General features: G+C 38.2%; 2 protein-coding genes across 5 annotated transcripts in view; one reads left to right on the forward strand and one right to left on the reverse strand.

Moving 5' to 3' along the window:
• Positions 1-841: 841 nt before the first annotated feature.
• On the forward strand, positions 842-12,288 carry LOC106867466 (uncharacterized). The gene is made up of 3 exons (XM_089359584.1): positions 842-1,010; positions 4,510-4,644; positions 11,743-12,288. Exons 1-3 carry the CDS (start codon positions 861-863, stop codon positions 11,875-11,877), a joined length of 420 nt encoding a protein of 139 aa, XP_089215710.1. The 5' UTR covers positions 842-860; the 3' UTR covers positions 11,878-12,288.
• A 669-nt stretch (positions 12,289-12,957) lies between these two features.
• The window catches only part of LOC106867465 (inactive ribosomal protein S6 kinase delta-1), a 58,995-nt gene continuing 50,560 nt past the window's right edge, over positions 12,958-21,392 (reverse strand). For all 4 annotated transcript variants that reach the window (XM_089359583.1, XM_014912346.3, XM_089359582.1 and 1 more), the window contains 4 exons: positions 18,833-18,960; positions 17,621-17,703; positions 15,924-16,019; positions 12,958-14,280 (listed from right to left, as the gene is read on the reverse strand). In XM_089359583.1, coding sequence (XP_089215709.1) covers positions 14,155-14,280; positions 15,924-16,019; positions 17,621-17,703; positions 18,833-18,960 — 433 coding nt within the window. In that variant the 3' untranslated portion in view covers positions 12,958-14,154. The remainder of the gene's footprint in view (positions 14,281-15,923; positions 16,020-17,620; positions 17,704-18,832; positions 18,961-21,392) is intronic.

Consider the following 21,392-nt stretch of genomic DNA (forward strand, 5'->3'; position numbering starts at 1 on the left):
ATATATAATATATATATATATATACATATATATATATATATATATATATATATATATATACATATATATATATATACATATATATATATATATATATACATATATATATATATATATACATATTATATATATATATATATATATATACTATATATATATATATATATACATATATATATATATATACATATAATATATATATATATATATACATATTATAATATATATATATACATATATATATATATACATATATATATATATATACATATATATATATATATATATATATATATATATATATATATACATATATATATATATATACATATATATACATATATATATATATATATACATATATATATATATATACATATATATATATATACATATATATATATATATATATATACATATAATATATATATATACATATTATATATATATATATACATATATATATATATATACATATATATATATATACATATATATATATATATACATATATATATATATAATACATATATATATATATATATATATATATATATATATATATATATATATATGTGTGTGTGTGTACCCTTGTCTTGACTTCATGTGATTACTGTACACAAGCATCACTGTTATATTGGTGAGGTTCTTTTGCAATCTTCTTTGGAAAACACGACTGTTTATGGAGAAATAATATTACCTTGCTTAAAAATAGTTGAGTGTTGGTGAGAGGAAGGACAGAGAGCAATAGAAAATCTGCCTCAACAAATTCCAGCATGGAAAGGAAGACATTGAAATGATGATAATTTTGATGATATTCTGTTTATTCCAATTAATGAGCTTCTGTTTTTTTTTTCCAGATGTGTAAAGGTTCATTTGTAAACAGCAATATATTAGGTTACCAAGCACAACCCAATGGTGACATAGCCAGAGATTCTGACCCACCAGAAAATACACAAGTCCTCCTTGGCACTGAGAATGGTGCAATATACTTCCTTCACAATTTTACAGTGAGTTGTTTTTATGTTTTCCTGTTGGTTTTTTTCTTTTGCTTTTTTCTAAATTGATGTTTTTAAACCAATTTGAGAAAGAAAGTAAAAATAGCAACAGGCCTACTTTGGTGTTTATAATGCCTAATGTCATTTGCATATAAAAATAATAGCAATTAATTTATAAAACTAAATATTGTGTGGCTGCTGGTGCCATCTAAAAAAACACTGGTGATGGTACCATGTAAAAAGCACTTAGCATACTCTGTAAAATGGTTGGCATTAGGAAGGGGCATCCAGCTATAGGAACCAAACCAAAACAGACTATAGAACCTGGAGCAACCCCTGGCCTAGCCAGTTACTGTCAAGCTAACTTACACCAACATGGAAAACGGACTTTGAATATGCATGATGAAATGTTGTACATCATTCATGCACTTCCCAGGTTCTTTACTCAATCACATTAATGATAACTGTTGATATGTGTCAGCAATCTGGCAAAATTGTTACCATGTTGGACTACATTACTTAGCAGCATTTCATCTGGTTCCTTACATGCTGAGTTCAAATCCCACTGAAATCAACTCATCCTTTTGGGGGTCAATAAAATAACCAGTGAAGTACAACCAGTAGATGTAATCAACTATCCCCACCAAATTGCTGGCCTGGCATCCAAATCTGAAATACTTTTTAAAATAAGTACTGGAGATTTAAGGCAGTGAGCTGGCAAAATCATTAGCATGCTGAGCAAGATGCTTAGTGGCCTTTTTTTTTGTCTTTCATCTTTTTAAGGTTGATAAAATAAGTACTAGTTGATGACTGGGGTCATTTTAATTGACTTAGCCCCTCTCTCAAAGCTGCTGGCCTTGAGCCAAAATTTGAAACCAATATAAGTACTGGGGTACAATACAGTTAATCAAACTGGCTCCCAGGAAGGAGGGGGAAAAGAAATGTTGATCTTAGTGGGAATTGAACACATAATGGCCATTCCATAATGATGATAAAAATAATTTTCTATTGAAAGCACAAGGTTTGAAATTTGTGGGTGGGTAGTTGATTTAATTGACTGCTGTTCTTGAATGGTACTTTATTTTATTCATGCCAGTACATTGAAAGGCAAATATGACCTCAGCCACATTTGAATTCAGAATGTAAAGAGCCAGAATAAATACTGCAAAGCATTTTTTCTGCCGATACTGTGACAATTCTGCTAATCCATCAACCTTTATTATCACAAAGTCTCTAACAAAGTCATAAATTAACAGGTCAGTCGATCAAATGAACCTCAATTTTTGACTGGTACGTTTTATTTGCTCTGGAGGGATGAAAAGCAGACTAGACCTTAGTGGAATTTGAACTTGCAATGTAAAGACTAAAGTATATTTATCCAACACTCTAATGAGTCTGCCAATCCACAATCCTAATAATAATATAATAATAATAATAATAATAATAATTTCTACTATAAGCACAAAGCCTGAAATTTTAGGGAATGGGTCTACTGGTACTTATTCTATCAATCTTCAAAGAATTAAAGGCAAAGTTGACTTTGATGAAATTTGAACTCAGAACGTAAAGATTGACAAAATGCCACTTAGCATTTTGTCTGGCGAGCTAATAATTCTGCCAGCTCACTGCCTTAATGATAATAATTATGATAGGTTTATAAGTAAAAAGGAACAGTTAGTGATATTGATTCCATTATATAACTGGTACTTAAAATGAAAATAGCAGTTGACATTGACAGGATTTGAACTCAGAAAAAAAATCACCAAGATTTAAATACTTCAGTTATTTCCAGACATCTTTGTAGTTCACTGTCCCGGTGGAGTATGGGTGCAAGAGTCCTCAGACATTCTCCCAGAAGGTCCTGCCACAAATGTTCTGGCTGGATACTCAAGCAATACTAACCATGGCTACAGTTATCATCCAACTATCTCTCTCTCATGGTCTAAACCTAGGTCACCTGCCAATTGCCCTGCCTACAAAAATCCAATTCTTTCCTGAGACATTATGATCACATTAGAGTGTTACCCACCATACAACAGGTAACTTTGGAAATATACTTTTACCACCATGGTTAAAATGCATGCTATATCAAGAAGTATAGCATACACACAGTAATTATAATTTAACTTTTACCAAATTTATTGGTGCTTATACAAAATGATGAAATGAAAACTAATTTTCGAAAGAAAGTGGCTGTGTAGTAAGTAGCTTGCTTACCAACCACATGGTTCCGGGTTCAGTCCCACTGTGTGGCACCTTGGGCAAGTGCCTTCTACTATGGCCTCGGGCCGACCAAAGCCTTGTGAGTGGATTTGGTAGACGGAAACTGAAAGAAGCCCGTCATATATATGTATATATATATGTGTGTTTGTCCCCCCAACATCACTTGACAACTGATGCTGGTGTGTTTACGTCCCTGTAACTTAGCGGTTCGGCAAAAGAGACTGATAGAATAAGTACTAGGCTTACAAAGAATAAGTCCTAGAGTCGATTTGCTCGACTAAAGGCGGTACTCCAGCATGGCCAGTCAAATGACTGAAACAAGTAAAAGAGAGTATTACCTTAAAATAAAATTAAAACAAATCTCTCATTTGTATTATTCCTTCCATAACTACTATCATTTACTTCCTCTCCTCCTCTGTCTTTGATTCTTTTTCTCTCACTGTGTGTAGCATTCCTTCACTTGTTGCCTGTCACCAAGCCTAGTATGTGCACTCTTTCTGCATCTCTTGTGTTAACCCTTTCTCTATTTGAAGTAAAGCATGACTAGAAAAGACATTCCTATAATGTAAGAGCTGTGACTTTTCAATACTTAGATGATTAACCCCTCAAAATTCAGATTTTGCCAAATGTAATGCTTATTTATTCACATTATTTTGAATTAATCATGCATTATCTTGTAGCTTCAAGGTTTTAAGGATGTGACTGTTTATTTTTAGAATGACATTATAGGGAAATGAGAGAGGCCAAATCTGGCTAGTTTGAACATAAAACCGGTAGAATATTTTGGTTGTATATGGCTGGTTTCAATGCTTAAAGGTTATGACAGACAAAAAAAAAGTCCAGTTCTATATTTAAGAGATCAGGAATTATTTACATTAGACTTCATTGGAGACATATAGAGAAACTCCATCAAAAACTAGCTCGTCTTTCAAACCATCTAACTTTCCTGTGTAGATGTAGAGACTCAAAGCTAATACCACCTGGCTTGAATATAATGACACCAGTGGATTCATATAAAGCTAGAAGAGTAGCGGAAAGGGCAGGACATGCCCTCGTCCGTGAGAGGATCCATTACAACCGTTGTGTTGACAACAAACAAGATGAGGACGAATATCCGTCAAATGTAAATAATGTAAATAACGTAAAAAAAAAGTATCTTTGAAAATTAGTTTCAAAATATGTATTTTCTCAGTAGTATACATATTTTGATCTACTTGATCTGGTTACTGTAACCTCACATCTTTCATTGTATGTATTACAACTTCAACTTTGGTGCATAATATTTCAGATATCTGTCGATGAATATGCCAGAGTATCTCAGCCAATACTCGACTTACAACCACTTCATCTTCCAGATTGTTCTTCAGATCTGGTTCTATGTTCAGGCTATTACAATGCTATCACAGTCTTTTTAGAAGGCAGGGTAAGTTCATTTTGTTTACTAACCTCATTTTCATAGGACTTATGATTCAATTTTGGGTGTTATCCATTTAAACCTTCTGTTTTAACTACTAATAGGTGTAAGCATGGCTTTGTGGTTAAGAAGCTTGTTTGGTAACCACATGGTTTCAGGTTCAGTCCCATTGCACTGAACCTTGGGCAAGTGTTTTGTATTATATAGTACCAGGTCAACCAGTGCTTCAAGTGAATTTGGTGGATTGAAATTGTGTTCAAACCAGTGCCGTGAGGACCAAAGACTCGAGGTATTTCGTGTTGCAAGACAGTGTAGGAGAGAGAATAGTGATGTTGTAGGAGAGAAATGTGTTCGCATGGATGATGGTACGCTTGCACTAAATGAGGATGCAAAAAAAGAGGTCTGGAGATGCCACTACGATAGATTGCTTAATAAAGAGAATGAATGGGAGAAAGAGAGCCTGCCGTATGTCGACCCAATAGAGGGACCAGCTATCCGAGTTGATAGTACCAGGGTAGATAAAGCAATTAAGAGTATGAAGACCGGGAAAGCCCCCGGCCCATCAGGAATCACTGCAGAGATGCTCAAAATATCTGGCAGTGTTGGCTATAGCCTAGTCACCCGTATTACGAACCAGGTGATACACGAAGGAGTCATACCCAATGACTGGTGTAGCAGCATCATAGTCAACTGCTACAAAGGTAAAGGTGACGCTTTAGATACAAATAATTACAGAGGCATCAAGCTGTTAGATCAGGTTATGAAAGTTACAGAGAGGGTCATAGCCCAACTAATTAGGGAGCGAATCAATTTAGATGAGATGCAGTTTGGGTTCGTGCCAGGTAAAAGCACTACTGATGCCTTATTTCTAGTGAGACAGTTGCAGGAGAAATACCTAGCTAAGGATAAACCTCTGTACCTGGCTTTCGTTGACATGGAGAAAGCCTTTGACAGGGTCCCCCGATCCCTTATCTGGTGGTCAATGAGGAAACTTGGGATAGAAGAATGGTTAGTGAGAGCAGTGCGAGCCATGTACAGAGATGCTGCCAGTAAGGTGAGGGTTGGAAATGAGTACAGCAATGAATTCCGGGTAGGGGTCTACCAAGGTTCCGTCCTCAGCCCCCTCTTATTTATCATAGTCCTCCAGGCAATCACAGAGGAGTTCAAGACAGGTTGCCCCTGGGAGCTCCTCTATGCTGATGACCTTGCCCTAATTGCGGAGTCACTATCAGAACTAGAGGAGAAGTTTCAGGTGTGGAAGCAAGGTCTAGAATTGAAGGGCCTTAGAGTCAACCCAGCTAAAACCAAAATCCTAATAAGTAGGAATTTAGATAAAACACAAACCCCTTCAGGTAGATGGCCCTGCTCAGTATGTAGAAAAGGAGTAGGTAGTAACTCTATAAGATGTACCCGGTGCAAGCTATGGACACATAAGAGGTGCAGCAACATCAAAGGCAGGTTAACTAGCAAGTTAGTTTTTGTTTGTGGCAGATGTTCAGGTGCAATAAAGACTGTAAACAAACAGGAAACAACTTCTATCTCATTCCAGGGTGAAAAACTAGAGGTAGTCGATAGCTTCCGCTATCTGGGCGACCAAGTTAGTAGTGGGGGTGGGTGCGCTGAAAGTGTAGCTGCTAGAATAAGAATAGCCTGGGCAAAGTTTAGAGAGCTCTTACCCCTGCTGGCGACAAAGGGACTCTCACTCAGAGTAAAAGGCAGACTGTATGACGCATGCGTACGAACAGCCATGCTACATGGCAGTGAAACATGGGCTGTAACTGCTGAGGACATACGTAAGCTCGCAAGGAATGAAGCCAGTATGCTCCGTTGGATGTGTAATGTCAATGTGAATACCCGTCAGAGTGTAAGTATCTTGAGAGAAAAGCTGAACATTAGAAGCATCAGTTGTGGTGTGCAAGAGAGACGATTGCGCTGGTATGGACATGTGGTGAGAATGGATGAGGATAGCTGCGTGAAAAAGTGCCACACCCTAACAGTTGAGGGAACCCGTGGAAGAGGTAGGCCCAGGAAGACCTGGGCTGAGGTGGTGAGGCAAGACCTTCGTACATTGGGCCTCACCGAGGCGATGACTACTGACCGAGACCTTTGGAAATGTGCTGTGCGTGAGAAGACCCAGCAAGCCAAGTAAGATCGTTGCCAGTGCCCCTGGACTGGCTCTTGTGCGGGTGGCACATGAGATGCACCATTTTGAGCGTGGCCGTTGCCAGTACCGCCTGACTGGCTCCCGTAGGATTTTCGAGTGAGATCGTTGCCAGTGCCCCTGGACTGGCTTGTGTGGGTGGCACATAAAAGACACCATTTCGAGCGTGGCCGTTTTCGTGCGGGTGACACGTAAAAGCACCCACTACACTCTCTGAGTGGTTGGCGTTAGGAAGGGCATCCAGCTGTAGAAACTCTGCCAAATTAGATTGGAGCCTGGTGTTGCCATCCGGTTTCACCAGTCCTCAGTCAAATCGTCCAACCCATGCTAGCATGGAAAGCGGACGTTAAACGACGACGACGACGATGATGATGATGATGATGATGTTATAGAGATATATATATATATATATATATATATATATATATATATATATATATTTTTTTTTTTTTTTTTTTAAGCTGCGGCCATGCTGATGCACCACCGTGTTGCTACACTGTTATTACAGGGAGCCTCTTACAATATGTGGCACTTGGTGAAGAATGGAGTTTGATTTAGCAACCCATTTGCACCTCCTGCCGCGAGGTAGGTTCATCTGGGGCTCTCGATAGGAAGAGGTCCAGCTTTGATTTAAAAACTCCTACATCTACTTTGTGCAGATTCCTCAGGCTCTTTGGGAGAATATTAAAAAGCTGTGGGCCCCTGAATCCCAAGCTGTTGCAGTAACTGGTCCTGAAGCGCGATGGCATTGCTGGGATCTTTGGCACTATGCAGTGTCGTCTCGTTCTGGCATTGTAGCGTTCAATGCCAAAATTTGGCACAATTCCTTAGCTGTTTCAGCCTTTCCCAGTAGCTGAGCAGTTGCAAAGAGACAATCTTCTTTGTGAATCTCCTCTGGATTGCTTCAAGGTCTGCTGTTAATTTCACACTGCTGGGTGACCACAGCTGTGAGCAGTAATCCAGGCGGCTGAGGATGAATGTCCTCCAGAGGATCATCATGGTTTCCTTATCTCTGGTTCTGAATGTTCTCAGGATCCATCCAGCCAATCGTCTGCACTTTGTTGCCATTCTGGTAATGTGCACTTGGAAAGAGGTATCATCACTCATGTCGATACCCAGGTCTCTCACTGATTTAGGCTCTGGGATTGAAATTCCCTGTGGACCAGTGTACTCTGTAAGTTTCATATTCAGTTTTGGACGTTGGTAGCGCAGGGCTTGGAATTTTTCAGCATTAAACTGCATATTATTGTCCTCAGCCCATCTGTAAACTGAGTCCAATTCCTGCTGCAGGTGTGCAACATCACTGGAGTTCTGTATTTTCTGCGAGACTTTTGTATCGTCTGCGTAGCTTGCAAGAGTGGCTATCCGGGCACTTGAAGGCATATCTGAGAGAGCGACTATAAAAAGCAATGGTCCCAAGACAGTGCCCTGTGGAACACCGCTCATTATTTGTGTTCTCATAGAGGTGGCTCCATTAGCCACTACTGCCTGACTTCTATCTTTCAGAAAGTCATGTAACCACTTGCCAAGTTTTCCAGCTATGCCAAGATCACGCAGTTTGTGGCATATCACACCATGATCCACTTTGTCAAAAGCTTTTGCAAAATCAAGGTATATTACGTCCACATTTGAGTTGTTGAGTAACTGCCTCAACACCCAGTCGTAATGTTGTAAGAGCTGGGTCAGGCAGCTCCTACCTGGTCGAAAGCCATGTTGGGTATCACTCAGCAATTTATTTTCTTCAAGGAATGCGATCAGTTTTCCTCTGATTATCCTTTCCATGACTTTGCTGATGTGTGAAGTCAGAGAGATAGGCCTATAGTTTTTGGCATCTGCTCTGCTTCCCCCTTTATGGATTGGGCATATTATTCCCTCCTTCAGCTTGCTTGGCAGTCTTCTGTTTGCGAGAAAGCTCTGGAAGAGGATCTGGAGGGGTTTTGCCAGGGCATGCTTACACGATTTAAGGAGGATTGCTGGGAAACCATCAGGGCCAGCAGTTGAGTTTGTGTCCACTTCATGTATAGCTAGAAGTACATCTTGTTCGCTAATGTTGATGTATTCCATCGTAACTGCCTCACTGGTTATTGGGGAGGTAGCAAAAAAGTCCACTGGTTTGTTCACTTGTCTGTGCTCCAATGGAGTGGTGAAGACACTTTTGAATTGCTCATTCAGTACCTCACTGATCCTAGTTGGACTGTCTGTGAGGGAGCCATCCTTTTCGAAGAGGGGTCCAATCTTGCAGCGTACTGAGGCTGTTTCTTTTGCGTAATGACAGAAGGCCTTTGGGTTTGACTTAATGTTTTTTATAACCCAGGCTTCTTTGTCTGCTCTCTCCTTCACATAGGATTGTTGCAGCCTTTTTTCGATCTCCATCAGTGTCGTTTTTAGGTATTTATTTATATATATTTATCTATATCTATATATATATATATATATTTATTTATTTATTTATATGGTTACACGTCGTAATTATATTTGCAATCGAATGTAAGAAGCAAAACAAGAATTTTTTTTGGAAGAAAACTCCGTACAAGAACAAGGATTTGGAATTTTACCTCTTACGAATAAGTATCCTTTTCATTTGTTTATTTTCTTTTAACTTGGGTAACATTTGAGTTACAACATAATCTTGTTTACTTTCTGAGAATTCTCACTATAATTTTCATTCGACTTCTACAAATAAGTATCCTTTTCGTTTGTTATTTTTCTTTTAACTTAGGTAACATTTGAGTTACAACATAATCTTGTTTACTTTCTGAGAATTCTCACTATAATTTTCATTTAACTTTTATTACAACAACCACTTAGCTCTTATTCTCTTTTGAAAATAGAAACCTTTTTGATTCTCTTTGAAAATAGAAACCATTACGAACCCCCCCCCCCCCCCCCTTCTTTTCACTATCGTTTCGTTTCTTTTCTTCGCTTTATTTCTGCAACTCTTCGAATTACAAGTCCCATTTAGAATTACGAATTTTCAGTTTTCGTTTTCCTACACATCTTTGTTACCTGCTCCCACTCTTTTTCATAAGTACCGCTTCCTCTCTCTCTCTCTCCCTTTATCTCTTTACACCTACCTCTCTGTCTTCCATATCTTACTCTTTTTCTCATCTCCCTCCCTTGCTTTCATATCTCACTCCTTTTTCTCATCTCTCTCCTTCGTTTTCATATCTTCCTCTTTTCTCTTCCCTTTCCATTGTATCTCACAACGCCTTCCTCTCCTTCTGTCACCTCACCCTCTCCCTCATACACTTTTCATTTTCCCCCTCTTCTCAGTCCGTGTCTCCCTTCCTCTCACATCCTTCATCCTTCCTCTTCCCATCCTCTCCCTCCCTCTGTCTCTCTTTCTCTCCACCTCTTCCTCATATCACCCTCTCTTTTTCCTTCATATCTCACTCTCTCTTTCCCTATCCCCCCACCTCTGTGTTTCTTCTTTTCTACCTCCCGCTATTTTTCACTTCCTCTCTATCCTCTACTCTCCTTCTGGGCTTAAAAAAACGAAGATGGCACCAAAGTGGGAGAAGAAAGAGTTAGATCTTCTGTTGCGAGCATGGATGATTGCTAGTGGTGATCCCCCAAACATCATTACTGCTGCACTGAAGAATAATGGCTTTCACAGAACCACTGATCAGATAGAGCGGAAGAAGAATGAATTCCTCCGCTCGTATGCACTCATCAGACCACACATTGACACCCTAGATGTCATAATCGAAAACCATTGTGGAAAGGCTGATAAGGATGGAGAGGAGGAAAAGGAAAAAACACCCGGAAGTCTCTCTAACCCAGTGGCTCCTCAAGAGAATGGATCACCCACTCCTGTGAACGACCAGGCAGAAAAGGATAGTGGAGCCAAGGAAGCAGCAAATAGAAGCCCCTCTGTGCCAGTGGTCCTACAAAGGAAAGGAGCCCTCACCCCAATAGATAACCAGTGGAAAACAGTACCCACAAGAAAAGGAAGAAGAAAAAGTAGAAATTTGGAAGGCACCCAAAAACTTGCAAATTTTACCTGCAAAGCAAATGTTGGCATGGGGAAGACGGCAAAAACTGCCGGTTTGCCCACCCGACACCCCGCCAAAACTACAAAGGTTTAAAGGATAAAAACTTCCCTGAGGAAAGACAGATGTCCCCAAGGAAAAAATTCAAGGACCTGCGCTCTTCAGAAATCATACGCAACGCAGCAGCTGAGCAAGTCTTTTTTGTGCAGCAGCTGACCTGGCTAAGCCAAGCACAGACGAGGAACCTTGACCCCCACTGCGCAAGACCACCACAGTCAACAGGCATGGGATGGCCTCCCCTAACGCCTGCACAGGCATCATGCCAATATTTTTACTAAATATTGGGGGAATGTTGCATTATAATAATAAAAGCAAAATTTCTTTCCTGAGAGACCTTGCTGCATGCAATCAAGCCCTATGCATAGCACTCGTAGAAACTCACCTCAGCCCTGATATATGTCATACTGCGAACAGACAGAAAGGAAAGGAGCCATGGTGGAGTTGCTGTATACATCCGTGACGACCTCACACCCCAGGTCTTACTGTCATACTCAAATTCGGTATGCGACACCCTAGTTGTATACATAAGACAACATAATATAGTCATATGCAATACATATTGCCCACCGGATGCTCCAAACCACATTGGTTGTCAAGCGACGTCGGGGGACACACACACACACGCTTCTTTCAGTTTCCGTCTACCAAATCCACTCACAAGGCTTTGGTCGGCCCAAGGCTATAGTAGAAGACACTTGCCCAAGGTGCCACGCAATGGGAATGAACCCGAGACCATGTGGTTGGTAAGCAAGCTACTTGCCACACAGCCACTCCTGTGTATATATATATATATATATATATATATATATATATATATATGTACTTTATAACAAAATTGCTTTCAAGGTTCAATTTCAAACCTGTTTATTTTCTTTCACTTCACTTTGTTTACAGAAAATCTGCCAATACACCACACCTGACTGGGTGAGTACGATGGATATAGCAGATACTGATGAAGATGGCACTGATGAGATTATCCTTGGATGTAAAGACAATACTATTCAGATTATAAAATTATCTATCAAGTGACCACTCACTTGAAAATTCTAATCAGTCTTTTTTAGATATGTTTTTATATTTGTCATATTTTCAGAGTAAGCATATTGGTATTCATTTGTTTGTCATTTCACTGCAGCCATGCTGGAGCTCCACCTTAGAGGGTTTTAGTCGAAGAAATCAAGCCCAGGACTTCTTTGTAAGCCTAGTACTTATTTTATCGATCTTTTTTTTGCCAAACTGCTAAGTTACAAAGACATAAACACACCAGCATCTGTTGTCAAGCAATGGCGGGGGGAATTTTGGTAGAAGGCAAACAATTCTAGAGGGAACGTTTAGTCAATTGCATCAACTTCAGTACATGACACACACACAAATATGTATGTGACCGTTGACTGAACACTATTCAATTTTTTGTCTCCATATTCTTTCTGTTGAAGAGCGTAGCTCGAAACGTCAAAAACTTTCCGTATTCCCGAGCGTCATACTAATACATCCTTTTGTTATTTACACCACCTGTCCTCGTCTGTTGTTGTTTTTTCGTATATTCTCCCATATAGATATATATATATATATATGCCAGGCTTCTTTCAGTTTCTGTCTACGAAATCTACTCACAAGGCTTTGGTTGGCATGAGGCTATAGAAGAAGACACTTGCCCAAGGAACCTCTCCTAAAAAAAAGCAATGAGGAAACTTATTGAATTTCCATGTGAGATTATAAAGAAAGAGAAAAATAGACAAACCTCATCACAGCCCCTTGTTACAGTCCTTTGTCATAAGGTTCAGGTTCCTCTTGGCCTTCACCACATCTTCATAAGTCATCCTTTTCTATGAGTTTCTTCTATTTGGAATGCTTGGCACTTTTTACCCATATGCATCACATGTCTGTACCAGTTCAGTCTTCTCTCTCTCTCTTATACCCTGTTTTCTCTTAGTCCATTTGTACCATCATGCATGCACACTTCATTTCTTTCCAGCCTTCACTCTTTATTTGAATTGCATTTCAAACGTCATACACAAACTTAATACAGAGCGTTGCCTGAAGAGGTAACTCCCTGAAACATTTTCCACCTTGGTTTTAAAATAAACAAACGATCCAAAAGAACAAATATATTTTTATATTTTAATTGTAGCAAATAAATACTAGGTTTTAGTAAAAGTTCTGCTTATCATTAAGTTTTTGACATGAAACCTAAGTGAGATCACAGAAATAAGTCTACATCTGAATTAAGAAACATTTTTTATGGTAAGGATTTCTAGTATTGGGCACAACAAGGCCACAGATTTGTAAAGGAAGAATCTAGTTTATAGAATCAACCCCAAGAATTAGACTAGTTATTTTATTAATGATGAATGGCAAAGTTTACCTGGTGGGTTTGGGGTGAACTCAGAAGAAAGCTGCCTTTTAAGCTTTTCATAATCATACATTCCATATATGAAAAATAAATGACACTTCATTAATAGTGTGAAAAAGTCTTTTTTTTTTTATCATTCAGATATAGTTTACTTAGTTCCCTGTGTTTCATTTTATGTTTGATGTCTAAAACTTAAAATACTTCCAATATGGTCGATATATTGACCTCCCCACCTTCCCATATAGAGGTGCTTTTAAGGTCTCTTTTTTTCTCCAGTATGATACTCCACATGTAAGCCGAGGGTACAATGAGTTGTGTATGTACCCTGCAGTTCTGAGCTGAGGTGGATTAGTAGACAGATAAGATGGACAAAAAAAAAAAAAAAGAAGAGCACCATATACTGAGTGTTGGAAGCAGAGAAAAGAAGACAGCACCTAGCCATCTAGAAGACCTGCTCTGGGAAGATTACACACACATGCCTGAATTTATATATCAGTCCAACCCATGCCAGCATGGAAATGAAATTAAAAAAAAAAAAACAGACTTAAAATTTAAAGACAACAAAATGTGTGGTATATATATTGTACAACACACTTCTTAAAAGCAAGAAGCTTGACATGTTAAGTCACACATGGACCACATTTGCAAATATGAGATGAAATTCATTTAAAAAAAAAAAAAAAACAACAAAAAATGAGATAGAGATGTTGATGTAATGGTTTTGTCCATTCCTGTCATTTTCTTATGTCAATTGTATTTTTTTTCATTTCCTTGTAATGATATTTGTTGACCTCGTTTTGTTGTTGTTCTTGATGTTATACATTCAAAAACAGTAATATATATGTGTGTATATATATATTTAAAAACAACAACCTCCTTCTCCTATTAAAACTTTGATAGGAATAGAATACTTCTGAATATATTGGTAAATCCACTGGAATGCACTGAATGGGTCAAGACAGACAATAGTCACTTTCCATCGCATTCCAATCAATGTTGGCAAAAAACGGGTGTGCCTTGATGTCTTCAGCTCCATTTATCCCACTTCCAAGACGTTCACGAGGATTGTAGCATAACAACTGAGAAAAGCAAAGAGAAATTTTAAGAAATATACCAACAAAACAAAATCAAGACATATATTAGTGACAGAGGCAGTGTTAATACCAAGAGGTAATATTTATTCTGACTTAAACATGGATGCTGTTAGAACAAGGTATACTGCAGTAGATACTATGAGAAACTCTCATATTGGCTTTTGGTGCAAAGTGCACTCGTTAACAAGCTCACAGGCACCTATTCTCAGCACCTATTCTGACACTGTTATTTTATATAAACCAGAGTTTTCACCAAAGCTAATATGAGAGTTTCTCTCATGGTATCTATTGCAGTATAGTTTGTTCTAACGGAACATCCACGTTTAAGTGGGGATAAATATTACTGCTTGGCACATAAAATACACCATTTCGAGCGTGCCCATTGCCAGTAACTCCTGACTGGCCTCGTGCCGGTGACACGTAAAAGCACCCACTACACTCTCTGAGTGGTTGGCGTGAGGAAGGGCATCCAGCTGTAGAAACTCTACCAAATCAGATTGGAGCCTGGTGTAGCCATCTGGTTCACCGGCCCTCGGTCAAATTGTCCAACCCATGCTAGCATGGAAAGCGGACAATGAACGATGATGATGATATTAATACTGCCAACAATCTCACTGGCTAATCACGACATCAGTGCCTGTTCTGGTACTGTCATTTTATATATCGCTGGCAGTGGGATGAGTTGTTATCTCTAGCATTTGAGTGTCCATCATTGACAAGATCAAGAAAGGTCAAAAATCACATGATCTGGAGGTGGTGAGAAGTTATCTCCCTGTTAGTCTAGTAATATAAACGAGTGCATTTTTCACCAAAAGTCAATATGAAAGTTTTTCTCATGGTATCTACTGCAGTATAGTTTGCTCTAACAAAGTGGGGATAAAAATCAAGACAGTAATTACAGCACATCAAATGTAATGTCTTTCACCAACACACAATCAGTATGATCCATTTAATGTCCATGTTCATGCTGGCGTAAGTTGAACGGTTTGATGAGATTTAACAGATCCAAGACCTACATTGTGCCTCACTGTCTACTATAGCATGGTTTCTACAGTTGGATACCCTTTCTTAACACCAACCACTTTACTGCATATACTGGGTGCTTTTTCAATGTTACCAATATATATATATATATATATAGAAAGGAGAATGTACGAGAAAAAACAACAACAGACGAGGACAGGTGGTGTAAACAACAAAAGGATGTATTAGTTTGATGCTCGGGAATACAGAAAGTCTTTAACGTTTCGAGCTACGCTCTTCAACAGAAAGAATACGGAGAAAAAAAATTGAATGGTGTTTGGTCAGCGATGTAAAAATATGTGACACTTATTCGGTAGCTATGATAAAACTCCAAGTTTCGGATGCTGGGGTGGGAGCCCACGCCAACATCTCTTCAGCTATCCAGCCATTGAAAATTCCTCGGAGTTTTATCATGGCTACCAAATAAGTGTCACATATTTTTACAGATAAATTCCTCTATTTACATAATATCGAGGTCTCTTTCTTTCTTTTGTTGTCCTTCCTAGCAATAAATATATATATATATATAATCCAACAACATTCTTTGGACAAATTTTTTAATGGCATCTTGACCAGAGATCAATAATGATAAAAATTGGACTCACTTCTTCCAACAGGCCTTGAGCCTCCATTGAGATATGAGATGGAATCAATAACTGAGTATGAGATGTAATTCCTCCAGGATGACAAGAAGATAAGCGCTGAAAAAAAAAAAAAAATCTTTCAAATTCTGGGGCAAAGCTTACAATTTTGAGAAGAGGGGTAAGTCAATTACACTGACCTCACTGTTCAACTGGTACTATTTTATTGACCTTGAAAGAATGAAAGGCATGATAAGTGAAGGCACTGTTTGGGTAGTCAGCTCTCTCATGGCTCTATTTCTAATGAAAAACATCGCTTATGTGCCTCAATTAATTCTCAAAACGGTCAAAAATTTTGAGAGATTTAGTGAAATAATTAACTTTATCAGTTTTGGAAAATAAATGAAAGGTCCTTTGTCATATTCTAGTCTTACCTCTTCCAATAGCCATGCCCCTACCAAAGGCTCTGTGTCTTGCAAGTTACCTTGCTGGTACTGGTGCCACATAAAAAACACCTAGTCCACTCTGTAAAGTGGTTGACATCAGGAATAGCATCCGTCCATAAAAACTATGCCAAAGCAGACCTTGCTGCTACTGATGCCATGTAAAATGTACAGAGTCTAGTCTGTAAACTGGTTAGCATTAGGAAGGGCATCCAACCATAAAACCATGCCAAAATAGACAGTGGAGCTTGCTACAGTCCTCTAGTTTGCCAGCTCTGGTCAAACTGTCCAACCCATGCCAGCATGGAGGATGGATGTTAAATGGTGATGATGGAAGATTTTCACATAATTATGAAAAACAAGAGAGATTTTGTGTTAAAGAACTTGAAATGGTACTATTTAAAATAAGAATGTTATTGGAAATGATTTTTTTTTACTGTCCGGAATAAGTAATAATATTTGGTTGGTCTTAAGATCTTAAGGATATAGAAATGGAAGTACTGTATCTGATGGCATATAAGATACCCTTTTTTGTTTCAAAACTACCTTAGGCCTTATATTATAAGCCTTAATGCACTAAAAACTTTTTCCTGAATATGCACTGTTGAAATTGGGATGCATCTAATTTACACATGTGTATTTTATGTCATCAAATACAGTTATTGTTAAGAAGATCTGTTTTACTCCGATATAAAACAGCAGGTCTTTAGGATTGACTGATATTCTTCAGCAATAAAAACACAACAGTCATTAAGAGAACTTCTATGCAATTACTTAACCTGTTCAAAGTAGCAGCAAAATATCTTCACAATAAAAAACATCCAATGAGTTTAACCCTCTCAGACCTAGGCCCCTGTGTCTAACTTTACCCTCCATTTAGGCTTCTGAGCAAAAAAATAAATAGTTGCATATATAGCTCAAGAGTAACGATAGCAGGCAAACTAATGGACAGAGTCGATAGCATCTTTTTCTACGAGTTTACCAGAAATCCAGCTGAGCTGATGTTTAACCTATTCTCGCAGAATATGTGACAGGGTTAAAATATAACTCAAATATCATTTTGTCTTGAATCAGTTAAAATAACATGTTCCACAGTTTTAAAAATAAGATAACGTGGTTAAGAAATTCTGATAAAATATTCTGTTTGATCCAGACTGTAGAGTGATGTCCAAACGAAGCACACAACTAACTGAAGCTATTACAACTTAAACTACAATATCTCCTTGTCACAATACCAACATCATAAAAAAAAAAACAAGTAGAAAGAAATCAACTGACTTTTCCAGAAAGCAGCTCAAATAACAAGGCACCAAAACTCCACCAATCACAGACTTCTGTATGTCCAGATATGCTACAAATTTCTGTAAAAAGAACAAAAACAACAACCACATTTTTAATAATGTCAATATCAATTCTATGTGTTATTCATGAAATAATATCAGGCTGAGTAAAAAATAAGCAACGTTTTAAAACATGAAATTCAACACAATATATTTCAACAATGCAGAAATTTTATTCATCAAAGTAAGTACCATTACAATCAACACATTTTTGCCAACAAGTTATAAGTTTGTTTATTCCAGCAACATAAAAATCTAGAGTTCTTGAGCTGATGGACTCTTTGAATGCACTTTCAGCATTGGTTTAATTCTTGAACTCTTTCTCTTATAGGAAACCATCAAGGTGCTTGAAAAAGTGGTAGTCATTGGGAGAAAGGTCTGGGGAATAAGCTGGGTGGGGATGAACTTCGCAGTCAAGTTCCCTCAACTTCTGGAGCATCATCATATTACAATGGGCGTAATGTCCATCCGTCTATCTGTACTCACATCACGGCCAAACGGTTGGGCCGATCGGCATGAAACTTTGTAGGGGTGTTTGGGTGGGGTCTCTAGGGTGGTTTATATATAAGTTTAGTTCCCCCACCCATATTTTCAGAGAAATCCCATCAATTGAGGTAACTTTGGCAGAAGGAATAGGGTGGCCTCCTAAAGGGACATGCTTGACCTCCTCCTTCTGCCCCTGTCCCACCACCCCCTGACCAAGTAATACCATCAATTGAGGCAAATTTGGCCACAAAGCTGCAACTGCTTCCACCATTGCTATGAGCTGCTGCTGTTGCTGTCATCAATAAATAAATGTGCCTGTGAATTTGTTCAGCAATTATAAATTAATTTGTGTGTGAATTTCACATAGCCAGCACATCTCAAATGTAGTCTTCTTTTTATCATGAGAAAATTGCTATAGGTGCAAGGGATCAAAGAAACTGCTCAACTGGGAAGTGGACCAATGTAAAAGATCACCTTTTTAGGAGCAATACTGAGCACTTCATACACCAAACTAAGGAGATTCGACACAGTCACTCAACCTGCTAGGAAAATGTAGTGCTGGATTCTGAGCATATTGGAGAAAAGATAAATCTGCTTGATCAAAGGTGATCTGATCTGGAGCAAAATATCAACTTTTCATAAATAATAAAGTTCTTTCACTCACCTGGTGCAGTATACATATTTTCAACAGCCCAATCGTCTAAAGGCTGGTCAACATTGTTCATTTGACAAAAGTATGAGATCAATACGTGACCTTTCTCTCCAAGTAGAACATTTGAAGGTTTCAAATCACTGGAAGAATAAATTAAAATAATAAAATAAAGAAAAAAAATACAACATAAAACTTGTTACACATTTAATATGCAACAACAGTGAATGTTACTGTCAACCTTAGTACTTCACTGGTTGACCCCTGTATTTTATATATATTGTTGGTTGAGATATATATATATCTAATTATTGTTCTACTTACGATCTGACGAGTAGCTATATTTTTGAATAGAATTTATTTTCGATAATTTCAATTGATTTTAATCGATTTAAATTTCTTTTCTATCTGAAAATTAGTTATGAAACACGTGTAATCTTTTTATTATATTTATCTTATGATATTTACTTTACTTTATATTATACTCATTTATTGTGCTACCGAGGCGATGACTACTGACCGAGACCTTTGGAAATGTGCTGTGCGTGAGAAGACCCGGCAAGCCAAGTAAGATCGTTGCCAGTACCCCTGGACTGGCTCTTGTGCGGGTGGCACACGAGATGCACCATTTTGAGCGTGGCCATTGCCAGTACTGCCTGACTGGCTCCCGTAGGATTTTCGAGCGAGATCGTTGCCAGTGCCCCTGGGCTGGCTTGTGCGGGTGGCACATAAAAGACACCATTTCGAGCGTGGTCGTTTTCGTGCGGGTGACACGTAAAAGCACCCACTACACTCTCTGAGTGGTTGGCGTTAGGAAGGGCATCCAGCTGTAGAAACTCTGCCAAATTAGATTGGAGCCTGGTGTTGCCATCCGGTTTCACCAGTCCTCAGTCAAATCGTCCAACCCATGCTAGCATGGAAAGCGGACGTTAAACGATGATGATGAACGATGTGATAGTGGATTTTCATCGATGAGTTCTTGAAACTTGGTTATTTTCCCTAAAATTATATATATATATATATATATATGTATGTCCCTTGTGAGTAGACGTGATGAATGGAAACTGCTTGGAAGCCCATATATTTGTGCTTATGTGTGTGTGGTCCATGTCTTTGTCTTTCCAACTGCTATCTGAATGTTAGCACTATTTCACAGCTTGTGTTTATTTACATCTGTAACTTAGCAGTTTGGCAAAACAAGACCAATAGGATAAGTGCCAGACTTTAAAGTACTGGGATTAATTCAATCAATTAAAACCCCTTAAACAGTCTGGTGTGCTTGCAGTCTAATGGCTGAAACCAGTAAAAGAGCATACACAAAATAAAAGCAAGAACAAAAGAGATTCAACATGGGGTGTCATTCACCATTACATGATCTAAGCCTTCCAAAGGGAGCTCCAGAACTGTATCCATCTGGATCTCCTTTCCTTGTTCAGGATCTTTTCCCTTATACAACTTTCAAGATTTCAAACTGAACATTACTCTGACTCATTTACTTCTATATCCAAGACTAACAAAGCCTGAAAATGCCAAGGACAACATCCACACCATCTCAGACTAAATGGAGAAGGAAAAACAAACCTACATAGAAAGTTGTAGAAACCTAGTTACCAAATGTAAAAGAGATATTGAATTGCTCGCTGGTAGATGTTGAGTTCAATTTAACAGAAAGCAGTTTGTTGTGTATTTAGGTAATGCATTTAATTGCACAAGTTTCAATTCAGCTAGTTGTTGGAAACAGATATGTCCCTACATGTTGCACACACAAAAACTCACAGGCTCAAAGCCCACAAGTGGTTCAGTTGTAACTGTGCTGTAGCATTTGAAGCAAAAAACATGGATTATAATGCTTAGAAGAAAATCCTCCTCATCTACAGCCTAGTTCTGTGAGCAGTTCTCAAACAAAGAAAGCTTCTACTACAAACTGGCATTCAGAAGTGCCAAATAAAACTAAAGCATAGCAACAACCCTTAAAGTTGCCTCTATGCTTAAGAAACATAGCTTACATTTTAACAGAAAATCCCTTGGTCAAAGGAATTCAACATTATTCAATCACTACCAACACTAACTGTCATCATCATCATTATTATAACTTGGTATATAAAATAACAAGTCTCACTTGCATCTTAACTCTTCACTGCTATCAAAGAAACTTATCAGTGTTAATTCCTGGTACTGCTTCACCCAGCTCCTCCATTTACATCACACACTCAATCCATTATGTTCACATCTCCATCAAACATCCACTGATATCATTGAAAGCCAACTACTTTCATTTTTTTTTTCAACAGACATCTAAAATTGTAAGTGCCACAAATAGTAACTTTAAGATCTACAATGGTTGTGAACAGGATCTTCAGGAAGCCTTTCTTAGTTCCCAGTAACATAGAGCTCAAGTTATTTGACTAAGGTCACTGACTTCTTTGAGCTGTGTACCATTGTTTCAACAAATTGACAGGCAGATTTCATCTTCATTGATGGTCATATATTTAGTCATCTATACATTTGAGAAACAGAGTGACCTATGAAGAAGGGGTTTCAAGATTGCCTTGATGGTACCTACAAGTTTCTCTTG

This window comes from Octopus bimaculoides, chromosome 11, assembly GCF_046866305.1.
Source record: "Octopus bimaculoides isolate indiv1 chromosome 11, ASM4686630v1, whole genome shotgun sequence".
NCBI lineage: Eukaryota > Metazoa > Mollusca > Cephalopoda > Octopoda > Octopodidae > Octopus > Octopus bimaculoides.